General features: G+C 45.0%; 3 protein-coding genes across 3 annotated transcripts; 2 read left to right on the top strand and 1 right to left on the bottom strand.

Moving 5' to 3' along the window:
- Positions 1-3,067: 3,067 nt before the first annotated feature.
- Positions 3,068-3,534, top strand: JR316_0013360 (uncharacterized protein; the record flags this gene model as incomplete). Its single annotated transcript, XM_047898969.1, has 2 exons — positions 3,068-3,409; positions 3,436-3,534. The coding sequence occupies 2 exons, from the start codon at positions 3,068-3,070 to the stop codon at positions 3,532-3,534; spliced, it is 441 nt and encodes a 146-aa protein (XP_047742517.1).
- A 3,116-nt stretch (positions 3,535-6,650) lies between these two features.
- On the bottom strand, positions 6,651-7,821 carry JR316_0013359 (MFS-type transporter eupM; the record flags this gene model as incomplete). The annotated part of the gene is made up of 6 exons (XM_047898968.1): positions 6,651-6,863; positions 6,950-7,187; positions 7,223-7,334; positions 7,393-7,441; positions 7,497-7,611; positions 7,679-7,821. 6 exons carry the CDS (start codon positions 7,819-7,821, stop codon positions 6,651-6,653), a joined length of 870 nt encoding a protein of 289 aa, XP_047742516.1.
- Positions 7,822-9,182: 1,361 nt separating this feature from the next.
- On the top strand, positions 9,183-12,996 carry JR316_0013358 (uncharacterized protein; the record flags this gene model as incomplete). The annotated part of the gene is made up of 13 exons (XM_047898967.1): positions 9,183-9,535; positions 9,600-10,029; positions 10,084-10,230; positions 10,286-10,440; positions 10,498-10,610; positions 10,660-10,856; positions 10,915-11,228; positions 11,279-11,363; positions 11,419-11,619; positions 11,669-12,008; positions 12,065-12,316; positions 12,373-12,671; positions 12,721-12,996. 13 exons carry the CDS (start codon positions 9,183-9,185, stop codon positions 12,994-12,996), a joined length of 3,162 nt encoding a protein of 1,053 aa, XP_047742515.1.
- Positions 12,997-15,549: the final 2,553 nt, after the last annotated feature.

Raw genomic sequence — 15,549 nt, 5'->3', positions numbered from 1 at the left:
CTAGCAGCAAGGGGACAGGCTGGGAGGCCTCCATAATGCCAAACAATGAGAAGAATTTCTGTCCAGCAACGCACTAGGTCAGACAACACTTATGAAAAGCTTTGGCTTGTCCTAATGCAAGTCAACGGACCGACACAAATGTTATAGATGTCAAGGGATTTGAACGACCGCACGTTAAATGATGGTTGGTCTTTATAATTGACGACATCTTGTTTGGGAAATACTAGTCGTGAGAAAAGTCTTCTGGCACCATCCGCTGATTAGGACATGATGGTATCCCCTTTCTCTGCATAATTTGATCACTCCGTCACGTCCTACAATGGGGACGTGCACAGCGATATTTCAAGGTGATATCTAGTTTCGGATGGTCACCTCTTCCCATTTGGGACGGATACCCATATGAACGGAGCATCTAACAAGCTGCTCCACTGCCGGTTGGACGATTCAAATAAGAGAGTCAATCAGAACATTCCTTACGCTTATCTAGGTATCCTGAAGGTAATATCACAGTCACATCGTACATAAGATTTCTGTCTATAATCTAATACCTTTTACCGTATTGACTCGTACATGATTTATTATTTAATAAACCTGTACCTGCTTCGGCTCACAAGGACCCCTTCGAAGGCATACACAGGACAAAATCATGTCATGGTTGAGACCCAGACATTCCCCCATCGATCTATCAAGACCCCTTAGTAGAATCAATGGGATGGGCACGCCATCGCAGAATGTGGTGGGTTGTTAGGGGGGGGTGTTAGTTACTGGTTGGGTTGTGGTAGTTGTGGGGTCTCGTAAAGTGAAGTGTGAATGTCAGAGAGAGTGAGGTGGGAGGGAAGGGGATCGAGATGAAGGGTGGATATTTAGATTAGCAGCAATGAGGAAAACCAGAGATTAACACTCGATCCGTGTCCTATTTTCTACCTTGGAGGGTCAATAAAAGATCATTCCACCAACCTGTGTTGGAAGAGCAATCCCATTTCAAATGGGAAGTGTCGGGCCCATCACTCGGCAAATCTGCCGGATGATATTTGGCCATTGTTTGCTTGATGTCTGTCTGGGCACGCTTTTCCCACGTTCGAATTTCACAGCCCCAGACTATCACACGATTATGGATTGACTTCCAACTCAGACCATGAAGGCTACCGTCGGCTACTATGCATATATGCGTATACTTTCCTCGTGCTTGAAGCCTCGTCTCTTGAAAGGGCATTGCGTCCAATTCGAATTCTTCCTTTAGCCATTTGGAACAATGAACGGCTATGCCGCGGGAGTACAAAGTGGAACTAGTTAAAGGAAAAGAAATGGTTGTACGTGCACATCCAGTTCTCACAGCAATTACTCCTCTTTCTGTTCTTGACTTTTCTCTTTTTTCTCCCTCTTTAGTTGATTAGAGTTGGGCTCCAACGGTACCCAGTGTTGAAGAGTTTTTATTTTCTTATTTCAGTAATATCCGGTAGGTACATGAGGCTGCGTGTTGATGGTTGTTCTGCACTTTGGTTTGATTTTTGATCAGGGTTAAGGAAGCCAATGAGAATAATGCAGAAGACTCCGAGGAGCAATGTCAATCGACGAGTATGAGTGGCAAACCAAATGGCAGAGATTCTGAGCGATAGTATGTTTCTCCCGTCCTTTCCCCCTTTCATCCTTTCACTCTTCCGCTTTTTACTGACTTATAATACCCCACAGTGGTGTATAATCTTACCGGGTGGCTTTATGTGTGTGTGCCCGTGTGTGTGTGTGGTATCGAGAATACAAGATCAGAATCGGTCGGGTTCCATACTTTCCTGAGCGGACACTTTTCCTGATTTCCTGCTCCTGCCGCCACCACTGGTCCAAGACTAAACCCAAATATGTGAATCTCACAGCTAAAATTGCATATCTTCACGCTCAAAGCACAAACCAAAAACCGTGAACCACGAATAGAACGGGGCCACGATCGATTTGCAATTAACAAAGCCAAATTGTGATGAAGTCAAGAAACGTGTGTTGCATATCCCCTTACTTACCCCAACACCAACGTTAAAGAAACTAAAGACGCTCCTGCTCCTGCACGCCCCCTTTCACCAGACAGAAAAAGACTCAAAGGCACGCATAAAGCAGCGTCAACATTTCTTTTAAAATCTTATCGAAAGGTTATTCTTTGTTTAACTTGAATATCAGACTTGGACAGGTGAGCAGCAGAAGTATGGGGAATACGTCTGAGAAGGGGGAAGGTGACACGAACGCAAAAGCCAAGAATGGGAAAGCGAATGCTAAAAATGGGTTGAATGAGCACGCGCTCGGGATAGAGGATGTTTGGATTGATGGAGACGTCGATGAGCATGCGCATACGAAGGTAAAGGTGGATTTAGAGGCGAAGTTGAAGGACCAGAACGGTGATATCGGTACATCCACATCCAGCTCCTCACTTCACAATTCCGAGCAGCGCTTATACCCACCCCATCTATCCTCTTCATCCATTTACTTTATCACAGACCCTATCGTAAAGCGATCACCCACATCAACTACCAATACCACTCCCGGTACCCCCATCAACTTAAAAACACTCCAAATGTGACACGTACAAGACAGGCCTGCGGGTGGGTATAGTGAGTGGACTGCGCTGGGGGGACGCGCAGACGCGCGTATTGAACGCGCCGGAGTATCCAAGCGCTTCCGAGAGTGCAAGCCTTGAGTGTGGCATATGAGACGGGCGATACAGAGGCGCATAAGAGAGAGATGGGGCTAGGCGTGTTTGCGACGCACAACATTAATGCAGGCGCGCTAATGTTCGCCGAGCGGCCGCTGATCGTGATCCCAGTCATCAACAGCCGGCTTCACGCGATAGGAAAACCAGCCAGCGCTTTGGATATCAACAGTGATAGCACCGCGCTCGCGCGCGATATTGAGGATGTGCTGGCCATCACAATGGGCCTCATGCGGGCTGGTTACCGGGAACTAGGCAACGAAAGGAAGGGGACGGACAAAGCGTACACAGCCGTATACAAGATCGTAGCACGGATAAACCACAGGCACGCATATACCAAACCGAACTATTTAAATTGGATATCGGAAACAAAGCTAAATGCCCAACAACCGCTCCCGCATCGACCTCGCCTCCTTCGTGTTCCATATACGCGCCGCGCGGGGAATCAAAGCGGGAAAACAGCTCTTGCACTGCTACTGCCCTGTTTACTTCCCCGTCTCCGTACGACGCGCCGCACTCGTGCCTTACGCATTCACATGCACGTGTCGCGCGTGTATACACGCTTCACCCACGTCCGATACACTGCGCAGAGAGTTTGCCACGCACGTCGAGGCGTATCGCCGGATGAGCGAGGCTTGGGTGGGCAAGAAAACCAGTGGCTGGGGGAAGAAGGTGGATGAGGGCGTTGTTAGAGAGTTGAAGGTGTTCCGGAAGGAGCTGGTGAGTGAGGGTTTGATGGGACGCAGACCTATGGGGTTATGCTCGGCGCGATATCGCGGCTTTATATGAACTCGGGTAGGATTAGAGAGGCGAGAGTGCTTGTTGAGGAGATGAGACAGAGGTAGAGGCTGGAGGATTGAGACTTAGATTGACTGCTTTGATCTACTTCTCCACAGTATCGTGGTTTAATATCCAGAAATTTCTGAGTATGTTGGATCTCGTAACATCTGTCATTTTAACGATACTCGGTGATACAGAACTTGTGCTTTATATTCGGATTCCTGGACGAAGAACTCTGAAATGAAGAAATGAATGGTAAAAAGTAGACACAGCCTTGTCTTTACACCTGCCCCGATTTCCCAACAACGCGCGAGAGAATTCTTTCTTTCTTTTGGATCTTCTTGGAGTACCCTCTAGCCGCTCTGAGCGACCGCCTGAACGACCCCGGCGCCTGTCCATCTAACCCTGCGCACCCCTGAGAAACGACACTAGTAACCTCATTCTGAACCACCTTCGAAAGCAGATCAAAGCTTCACCGAGAATTCAATGTTATCAGCATATACAGCTGTACAGTGCCACATGGAAGACTTACTGGGGTGTATCATCATCCGAGTCATCAGCTTCCGGTGTACTATCGTCTATATCCAGGCTCTCGAATAACCCGTCAAAGTCGAGAATATCCTAAGAAAAAAACCATTATTCCAGGTCTCCAAGAATGGTAGACTGGACCAGGGAAGAGTTGAACTACCCACCCAAACAATTAAAACAGCTTTTGTGCTCTTTTTGCCAAACCCACTGATGAGATTATACAGACAATCATCATCCGCGTCCTGGCCAGCAACGCTGCGAATCACAATCAGTTCTTATAACAATGGCACGAGGTCTCTAGGTAAGGGATGGAGCATGCACACACAACACATACCACGTAGCATTAACCTCCACCCCAAGCTTCTTTGCAGTCGGCCCAATCGTCTCAACGGTCTCCGCGCACAACCCCGTCCGCGCGTCGTACGGGCAGCTAACAATGAGCCCTATATCCAACGGCGCCAGAACCTACTCGCACACCCAGACATTTAAATTAAATGAAAAAGTGAGCGGTCAGCCGTGAGTCCAGGGGTGGTTGAAGTGATAGAGTAGACGAATAGATTTGTGTTAAGCAGACATACATTAGGCAAACAATTCCGCGACCGCTTGAACCCTACAGGTGTGAGCCCTGGTAGACGCAGCGAGGGACGTTCTGCATTGGAGATGATGTAGAGTGTGTTGTTAATAGGCGGTGTTTCCACCAATGTTGCTGTTGATATGGCGGCGGCAGAGGTGGAGAAGCTGACATATGCTAGAACGAGTAGAAGTGTAGTGGTACTGTAGCTCATTTTCGAATTGAAGTCTAGAATCATGTCAGAGTAGCAAATATGTCGACAAAAGTGCGGAAAAGGCCAATTTTAAAGCTGGAGAGTGTACAGTTCAAGTCCCTGTCCTAGTACCGAGAGGGAAGCCAAAGTTATATACTTACCTTTCCCTGTATCGATTCATGATTTGCGATTTCTCACAGCGCGGAGCTTGCAAAGTAATGTGTCGAGACGGGGGGACTAGAATTCGAAGCGGTGTCGCCTTTGAAGAAAACGAAGACGATTTTTGAGTTTTGGTGCCCACGACCCAGTGAAGCGAGTGACAAGCGGGAGAACTTGAATTTCCATGTCCAAGTCTAGTTATCTTGAGGCACTGAGCGAATGAGTAAGTTGTCATACGCAGTACATGTACAACGCCTCAAGATTTTAACTCCAACCCGTGCGTGAGCATTGCCATTGTCATTACCCTTATCATTAACATAGCACAATATGTGTACCAGTAGTAGTAATTTACATGATCAGAATTCCAATCGGTGTTAAGGCGGAGGTTTGAGCGGGACTGGTATTGGAGCAGCCTTTAGCTTTCATGCTCAAAGAATGAAATCTTGCCATTAGCAAGCATCAGAACGTATTTCAGCTATAACATGGGTCAGAGAAATACTAATAGATTTGGTATGAGTTCAAATATACACTGTATCGGGCAGCCTCCAGGCTGCTGCGTCGAGGAGGTATTGTATGCCTCTGATATCTCATTATGTGGGTTGAGTAACGAGTCTGCTTGGTTTCCAAAGGCAGTGTCGCAGATTATATCGAGGGTAACTTGGGTTACTTTTGACAGCTGATCAGTATACTCAACACTACGCACGCCTCTGTTTTATAACTTTAAGCCAACTGAGGCCGTATCTCCCAATAATTTTATAATAGTACAATACACCGTGCGAATTTTATACTTTCTGGGTGTTACGTTCTTTCGCATAAAAATACCTGGCTATTCCAAAGAAAATTGATGTTATCCCCATAAATACCTGTAAAGCACGAATAATCAAGAGAATTACTGCAATATATAGATAAACATACCCCAGAGAAGATTACGGGTTTGTTCCAGTTAAACTCCGGTCCAAGTAGTGAACCTTGTATTGGCGCTGATCCCAATGTAGCGAAGGAGCTGATTGCTAAGGCAAGTCCGGTCCGAGCGCTAATGATATCCAATGATATAGGCGCGCCAATCTTCAAAAAGTAATGTACTCACCCCACTTCATTTGGGTGACGGGCCAAGGTGCCAAGGCATGCGACGGAAATAGATAACCCTGTAAATATGTATCATTTAGTTTTATTATGCCACTTTTCAGGCATGAAGGCTTACAGGCACCAGCAAAGAAGCCGTAGAACATACTAACAACCACAAGCGAGCCAGAATTATGACTAATTAATAGATTTCATACAGTATATCAGCGTCCAAGATGTGCCAACCAAGATTAGAAACTCACACTCCAAGCACGGAGAATATACTGGCCGCAGTAAGGAGAGTGCATGGAATCAGTACTGTGAAAGGGCCGTGATTCTGTGCCAAATTATTTCCCAGAATACGACCAATGGCGTTTGATCCATTGAGAATTGCAAGCTAAGCAATATTCATCAATTCTGGATCAATCCCATATGACCAGCAACAAGTGCAAGCACACATACCGAGTAGAATGCTAATGATGTATCAATACCATGTGTTACAGCATAAAGTTGCAGATATATCTCTATTTTTGGGTATTCAGCACACAAATCGTTCTCCATATAAAAAATCATCGACTCACGCGGAAAATAGAAGCCAAAAACAGCGGTCACTGCTCTAACGGCGGCTACATCAGGATACTTGTTAAAAAATTGGGACCAATATGCGCTTACCCTAGGGTGGCAAAAATGTACGGAGGGTCGGTAAAGAAGCTTAGTATGTTTACTTGAGGACGGTTGCCCGTTGACTTGGGGTATGCCGACTTCATCAGGCAGTTAGCTAGTACAAGCATCCCCAGCACAAGGTATCCACTGGCGCGAACAGCTTTTGGGAATCCAATTGATGGGATGAGATGACTATGACCAGCTTTCAATTCGATACCCTAGTTAAATGATGGAGTATTGACTTGAGTTTGCTTACTTTAGCACTGCAAAGAGGTGCATGAGATTGTATGGTCGACTGATGTACCTGAACAGATGTCCAATACTCACTTATTGGGAAAACAATTCCTCCAAGCGAGCTTCCGCTCATAACAATTCCGGTAGCTAGTACTTTTCGCTTTTGGAAATGGTGGACTATCGAGCTGACAGTCGGGACAAAGGTCAATCCCAGTCCAACTCCCATACCGACGCCTTGGCTAAGGAAGACCTGAGCATAGTGCTGTGGCTTGACCAAAGACAGCATGAATAGACTGGGTATATTAAACCTATATCCGTTAATGATCAATAAATTTCAACGCACCTGATAGTGAACAGAGCTGATCCGGTGATCACCAAGGCATGGAAGTAGCCAGCATCAAAGAGTTTCCCAGACACAAGACCAAACAGAAAGGGCATCATGAGCTGGAAACTTCCTATCCAGCTATTTCTAAAGTTAATGCAGGGTGAGGATAATCAGAACTTAATACATACGCGATTTTGCTTGCACTGTTGTCGGAGAGATAGAATCTTGTGTAGAAATCTGAACTCCGTATTAATATATGAGAACATTTTACAGGAAGCTTTGAACTACTCACCTTGATATACTCCAAACGAAGAAAAATAGCTAATTCAATGATGTTGTCAGTTACTATTACCCCAAAGTTCCAATTGTTGAAGAAATACCCAAAGGTAGAGAAAGAGACGAGCCAACTAAAATGTAATAAAAGTTAGTTTCAACGTGCGCCATGTAGAAGGCATACCAAAACATGCTACGTACGATCCAAAAATGCTGATCCAGCCAACCGTTCCACCGTCCCGTTGCTCCTCTGTGGTTTCCTCGTTGCTCTCAGTACGAGTGTCGAGATTCTGAAGCTTCTTCAGGTCATCGCTGCCCGTAATACCGTCACTGTTTTCCATCATGGTGTGGATTATGGATTGAGTGACTGTCAATTGTGCTGTTGGAACAAGGAAGGAAGAACTTATCCCCCTTTCATTTAAATGTATGAACGGACACCGTAAATCATTGTCAACTGACTTCCATTAATAGCCAAACGACTTCCATTCGGTCGATTTGCAGCACACTCTCACACATCGCGGACTTTAATTAAATATATCAAACACATCCTAGATATCCGTTCACAGCTAATGCTGTGAACCTATAGTCACACGGAGACTCGTTTGGATATACCTCTGATATGTTCAAATTAGTATTACAATATCACCGTATTGAATTGACCAAACACACACAAGATTGTCCCCTGCAGCTCTGTCCGCATTCGAAAGTCAAAATCAGGCAAAAAGGCAGACATTAAGGGGAGCCGCAAGGGTTTTCGTCGAGTTGGCATTAGAATGTAATATTAGATAATGATTGGGAAGATATGACGGTGAGAGGTGACCATGAGGATATAATGCAAGCTTCGAAAGTTTTTTGAGGGAGTTTTGGGGTCGAGTGACCGAAAACGACGGATATGTGGACCAAATATCGCAGTCATCAACATCAATGGCTATATGTACTCGTATACATCAGGTCGGCGTTAAGATAGACGTTCTCTGAAATAGCTAAGCCTTGTCACCTTCTTGAGAAGTAATCACTGCGGAGCAGCTCAAACAATCAAATTTCAAGTTATCGGATGGTACTTACCATTTGCTTACCACCACAGTGCTAAAGAAAATTTTAATTATCACGATGCACCTGTACAGCGTGACCTTCGCCAATGATGGAACTGCCCAAGTGCTTCCAGCATAGCCTTCATGAGGCCTTCGTGATATGATTCTGCCCATTGATGACTGGGACGAGCGATCAGAACATAGTCTGGGATATTATTTTGGATGAAAATCAAGGGAATGCTGTTCAGAAGATGATTGTGAATAAATAACTCTCCCGGCACCAATTTTGCGCATCTAAAGGTTCACATAAATGTTGAGAGAACAAGGAGACCCCCGTGGCATTCCTTGGGCGCAGGTCACAGACATTTTGTGACCTGCCGCACAAATTTGGCCCTGGGTCACAGAGCTGGGTGACTTTCACTGAGGCATGCAGTGAGCATCGCAACCTGCACCGGACACTGTGGGTATGTGCCGCCATTGATTTATTTCTGTGGCCTTCAGTGGCACTGGCCAATATGCGCACAACACTGGCCAAACTCATGAGTCAATCATGAGTGCCATTCAACGTGAAATGACCGGTTATTTTCCTTTGGTGAGTGTCCATTCTACATCGCTCCAGTGGCCCATCGTTGAACTCAACTAGTACAAGATAATAAAAGAATGTACTCTATAAAATGTCTTATGAATATACAGTTTCCCCCACTCTCGTTCAAAAATCTCTGAGTAAACCAATGCAGTCTCCAATAAACGATACTCAGGCTTTGAATTCAAGGTTGTTAGTTGCCAATGACAACTCGGCACTGCACATATCTCGCACTGAGTCTTCTAAGCAAGCTCAACATGCTGAAATTACAATCCCCACGACCAACAACAATGGTGTTATCAATATATCCCGCGCTCAGTACATGTCTAGGCTAGCTTCTATACGACGGAAAGAGCCACTTCGCGAAGCATGTATTGATGCTAATTTAGCACCACCTAAGAGTGCAAATTTGGAGCATCTTCGAACAATGTTGACGGACTACTGGTATGTGGCACATATTTTAATTATATTCTATTATACTTAGTATTTTATTGGGTTGCATTAACAGGTTTCCTCCAGTTGTCACGGAGGAATCAATTCCTGATGCTCAAGTTGCTGAGCTACCATCTTCTAGCTCGCAATATGTTGGCACATCAATGTCCGTATTGAGAGGAAATAATGACGAAATCCTCATTCAAGAATTTGGTATTGAAGGTGCTGCTGCTGAGGAGGTTCTTGGGTACGACGATGATAGTGATAGTGATCCTGAGGACGAATTTCAAGAGGTTCTTGAGATCAACGACGAGCTCCTAGCCCACACAGCCCTTGAAGACGACAGTGAATTTGACTTGGAGACTCAAATGCAAGGTGGACCTTTTCCAGGCGAAAGTTACACCAAATTTCAAACTCGGATCCGGCTTGAGGAGACGAGACGTGCAGAGAATAATCGACGAGCGGGTGGAGTTAAGACTCAAAATGCGGTTATTAAAGACTGGAAGGTCATTGGCTAAGTCTATGTATACATATTCCAATCTAACTTGAATACGTTTCAGATCTTTTGTGGCCATGCCTTGAAGACAGGTCAAATCAAAGACGAAATTGTTGACGCCCACCATTTACTATTGTATATTCGGTACTGTGCCGAGAGACCAAAGCGAACACGCAAAGGTATTGACATACCTGGTACATTTATTGGCGCGGTAAGTCCGGATATCAGTGTATTAGGCCATGCATAAAACTTACATTGATTCTCAGTCACACATTAAGAAACTATATTTTGGTGCACTTCGTATCCGTAAAGAGCAAGAAGCCAAAGACCCCAGTCTTTCCCAGCAGCGCCCAGCAACCAATGTCCATGTTTGGGATGCACTTAAAGGTCGTATGAATGAAGCTCTTCGACGGGCTCGAGAGTCTGTTTCTTTTTAATCTGCTACACTGATTATAAGTTACTAATTCCATATTATCAGAGGCCTCATACCCGAAGAGGATGCACCGGACATTGTTGCCAATACATTTCTCTCCGGAATCACAGAAGCGCAGATGAACAGTGTTGGAAAAGGCTTTCTTATGCATCGAGAGTGTGAGTAACTTTTTGAATCTTTTGGTAATAATTTGACAATGTTCTCTAGTACGTTCGGTTATCAATGGTCATTTGAGCTGGACTGCACAAAATGCGTCAGGAAACCGTGGAGATGATTTCCGAGCGCTTCGACTGGCTGAGCTGCAGCCATATGTCTTTCTTCATCCAAATAAAGAGACTGCCATTCCGTGTGTTCTGGGATGTCAAGGAGAAGAGAAGGCGGGTGCTAGCAGAGGGATGAGAACGGTAAATTTAAGCTCTCAATTCACTTGTCCCTATCTGATATATTATCTACACTATTCAGAAAGTTAATCCGGTGTATAGTGTATTCATTGCCCACCTTGATCCAGTTAAATGCCCACTGGGAGCATTCGCTTTTTATCATCATTTCCTTCATGATGTTATTGATATCACATCAGCATTGGATATTAACTGGTCAATCAATAAAACCTGGCGACAAGTACGTGTTCTACATGGCAAGAAGTCATATGCAACGCCATACCATGAGCAAAGCCTGTACAATCTCTACGTCAAGGCATTTTCTTTTGCTGAATTCACATCACATTTAAAAGCACATCTACCACGCCATATTCTTGGATATAATCAAGAGCGTATGGGGTAAGCTCAAATATATTTAGTTCAATGCTTAATAACTTATCTTGAGTTAGTGTTGATCCCTCTGTAACGTCCCGAATGGGATGGGTACGAGGAGAGACATATTATGACACCTATGCACCAGCACTTCCAAAAGAGGTGAACTTTTCTCTTTATTATTCAAAGACTTACTAACCGGATGTGTACATAATAGGCTGTACTCGGTGCACATGGATATAAAGCTCATGAGGTGTATGACCCTATTTGGCGTCATGTCCATGTCCCTGAGATTTTTCTCCATCTTGTATGCCCAATGGCTGAGACAATATATTCGGATGTTGTTGGACGGCAAAATTTGTCTGGAGCAGCTAACTACTGGTCAATGGTTATGGAGCTACGTCCCTATCTATTCCAGGTAAGAGTTTCATTAACTATGCAGCATTGTATTAAATATTCTGCTTTAGTGTGGTGCTGCCATCTTTCAAGAAGTACCGGACTCAGCACTATTCCGGCTTCCAGCGTTTGCTCAACAAGACGTCCAGAATTGGATGAAGCACCAGTTTCCAAGTGATTTTTCTGTGTTGAAAGCGAATGCAGGAAGTAGGGTTGATCTCCAGCGGATCCAGAATCAGCTTCTTCAACTTGCCCTTGAAGAAACTCGATCTTTACTTGCATCACAAAGTGTTCAATTAGCTGAAGTTGCTCGAATTCAGAAGATAGTTGAGCAGCGTACTCAAGTGTTATCACCAGCAAAGGGGTATTCAGCGACTCACTACTCATCTAGAATGGCTACAGCATCAACATGTGCGTCACAAAGCTGCTTCACATCATCTTTAATCCTTATTGGCTTTTTTTTTCAGCTGCAGTGCATAAGCCACTTCCTGCGCTGCAGCTCACAACAGTCGCTCATGAAACACTTGAAAGTGCTACAACTGCGGCAAATCTACCATTTTATAATAGTGAAAACGATGACACTGGTGTGTATATGGCTGAAAATGGAGAGTTCCGAGCATTTGCAAATGGATCTCCAAAAACCCCAACATGTACCATCCGCCGGAAGCATTCACAGGTTGATTTAGTGCTACCAAGTGCGTCTGCTTTCACAGAACAGGGTAAGTCATTGCTTTTATGATATATACATTTGCTAAATACAGATTTATAAATACAGGTCAGCCTCAATTCTTTTGGCCTCCAGTCTTTGGACAGACATCTGTGACATGGAACCAAGTATTTGCTCTTATCAAGCAACCCGAGCATTTATGGGACTGCTGGAAGCCATCAAAAACACTCGATAAATATAACCTTCATGATCAATGGGCATGCTGGAGTGTTGGTGAGGGGGTAAATGATGCAGATGGTAATCAGACAGCTATCAAGCCACCTCTACGTGAGGTGGAACGACATTTTGGATCACTCAATTCCGAGGGCAAGCATCTCAAAAGTTGGCGAAGCGGAATTTCATCCAAAGTAGGGAAATTTGATATTAATATGATTCAAGTACTTACGGAAAGCATAGGACCGCAAATTCTGGCAGCGATTCCGAGAAATACCTGAGTATATTGACTCAGAAGCTCATAATCGCAAGGTCTCTCCACTTGCAATCATTGATGAACTTGACATTCTAGGGCAGCAAGACAAACAATTAAAGGGACTTTCAGCCCTTACAAAACATATCAAATTAAAGCGGGAGGCTGCATCTTTGCAAAAGGAGGTGGAAGCTCAACCAACCAAGCGGAAAAAAGCTGTAGCTCCTCGTCGTCCTCTAAAAAAGGCCAAACATGATAACTTATAACTATTGATTGGTATTTTTAATGCTCTTACTTATGTACTTGACTGGTTCTAGTATATTTTTTATGGTTTGCATATATTTATGCACAGACAGAGTAGCCGCAGACAATCATAATTGTAAAGTTTCAAATAACAAAGTAATAATGAATACTTAATGCTACGACAGCTATGCAGCTTGCTCTCGTTTAAACTCTTCTTTTAATCCTTTAATTTTGATTTTAAGCACCTCTCTTGCAACCCAATACTGCTGTATTTCAAATTCTCAAAGCCTTGGACCATATGATGGTAGGCCTTGAACATATCAAATTGATGTTAATCAATAACGGACTATTCAGAAGGGTATATCTTCAACAACTCAATCCCTGTTGATTGATCCCAATGTCATCGACTTGACAGAAGATTCTGATCATGAAAAGACATCTGGCTCTATCTTGAAAACCAATCTATTCTCAGTGCCTCAAACTGAATACTCAATCATTGACTTGACTTAGTTGTATTTACTGCTACTCTACTTAGTCGAAGTGTTATGTATAGTTACTACCACATTATTCTATGCTGTCTGATATGCAACTCAAGACTCGATGGGCAAATCACACAGAAACAGATAATGACAATGGAATGTGCACGCTCTCACGGGGTAGATTTGCACAGCAGTAAAAAATGGTAGCCACGCATAAAGTCGGCGGCATAAAGTTGTCCAAGCCATGGGTATAACTCAATTTAAGCGGAAAAATATGTGCGGCAGACCAAGGTAGGCGGGGTATAATGATGTGGGAAAGGAAGCAGGTGAGAAACTATGGGCAATTCCAGTGTATTTCCATGCCTGAAAATTCCTGGATTGCCCATGTGTCATGTGGCTCAGAGATTCAAAAATAAAGAGGAGGAATAAAGGGACTAGAGAGCGCGGTCTACCGCAGAAATCTCCTTCACCAGTTTCCTAGGTTTTAATGCTTAACTGCAGCACTGTATGTGACATTGCAGGTGTTTGCTGGCGGGCAGAGCGGGGGTGACAACAGGCGGGGTAAAGATAATGAGGGGAACACGCCGCAGGGGGGAGAAGAAGAGGGGATCCAGTTAAGTTGAAGCGATAAGAGAAATTGGTATACGCGCCTTGTGTGTCAAATCCATCAACTCCGCATCCGCATTGATCAATTGAGCCTTGCGTGGATCCATTTGGCAGAAAACAAAACAGAGAGGGGTTGGTCAGCAAATAAGAAAGCATGGAAGAGAACCTGCATGCTAAAGGATTCCTGGTGCGCCGCCAGGCAGAAATGAAAAGAGAAAAGAGCACTCACAAACTTGTATACTCCCAGCGCGAGCCTAAATCCAACTCAATCAGACGCCACTGTGGGACGCAGAGCATTGTCCGTGCTGAACAATAGCGTCAAATAGGAAAATATATGTCAAGACGAACAGAAGGACCGAATGAGTTCCGCTCACCTTCCAAGGGAGAAAAGTGCGACGCAAAGTGACTTCGACGTCGAGTCTGTACCGACAAACACTCCACTGTCACAGCGCGGGAGAGAAGTACAACGCAACGCGACATGAATCACATTGGAATCTGCGTAAGCTCTTTTTGGAACGTGGAGGGCGCCATGTTGCGCATGGTGCACATTGGGATTACCTATCGAGGGGGTTGGGTAATCAGCGGGTCAACGTTCAAAGGAGTAGTAGCAGAGATAGAAAAAGAAAATGAATTGCTCACAAGAGAGAAGTGCAATGCGACGCGACGCGACGCGCATCGTGTGGAAATTTGCCCCCCACGTTGAATCCCCCATGGTGTAAATGATCTCAGTAGTGTTGAAGAATACGCAATTGTTGCACTCAACTCACCGTTTTTGCACATAGCTACTTCTCACCCACACGATGCCCTGCTAGCAACGCGACGCAACGCGCAGTAGCGAGGAGACTCCATCCCATCCGGATCGAGTCGAGGGCGGCCGTTCAAGCTACCTATTGAGGCAAAGGACGGCGTCGGGGGTCGAAATTCTTGTGACCTGAGCGGTCGAAGTCGCGCCAAACATTGGTGACCTGGGAGTGACGAGCGGCGAGCGATCGAGGGGCGGGTCCCAGCGAGCGGAATGGAGGTGAAGGGACGAGTAAGAAAACGAAAGGGAAAGTCAACAAAAGCCGCGGCTGACTAAGCTTAGCTAATCATTCCCGGTGACCCAAAGCGGGTGACCGGGTCCCCAGGTCACAGGGAGTTCGCTATAGAACAAGGAGACCCCCGTGGCATTCCTTGGGCGCAGGTCACAGACATTTTGTGACCTGCCGCACAAATTTGGCCCTGGGTCACAGAGCTGGGTGACTTTCACTGAGGCATGCAGTGAGCATCGCAACCTGCACCGGACACTGTGGGTATGTGCCGCCATTGATTTATTTCTGTGGCCTTCAGTGGCACTGGCCAATATGCGCACAACACTGGCCAAACTCATGAGTCAATCATGAGTGCCATTCAACGTGAAATGACCGGTTATTTTCCTTTGGTGAGTGTCCATTCTACATCGCTCCAGTGGCCCATCGTTGAACTCAACTAGTACAAGATAATAAAAGAATG

The sequence above is a fragment of the Psilocybe cubensis genome, chromosome 13 (assembly GCF_017499595.1).
Source record: "Psilocybe cubensis strain MGC-MH-2018 chromosome 13, whole genome shotgun sequence".
Lineage (NCBI taxonomy): Eukaryota > Fungi > Basidiomycota > Agaricomycetes > Agaricales > Agrocybaceae > Psilocybe > Psilocybe cubensis.
This window is presented reverse-complemented; position numbering and strand designations above follow the sequence as displayed.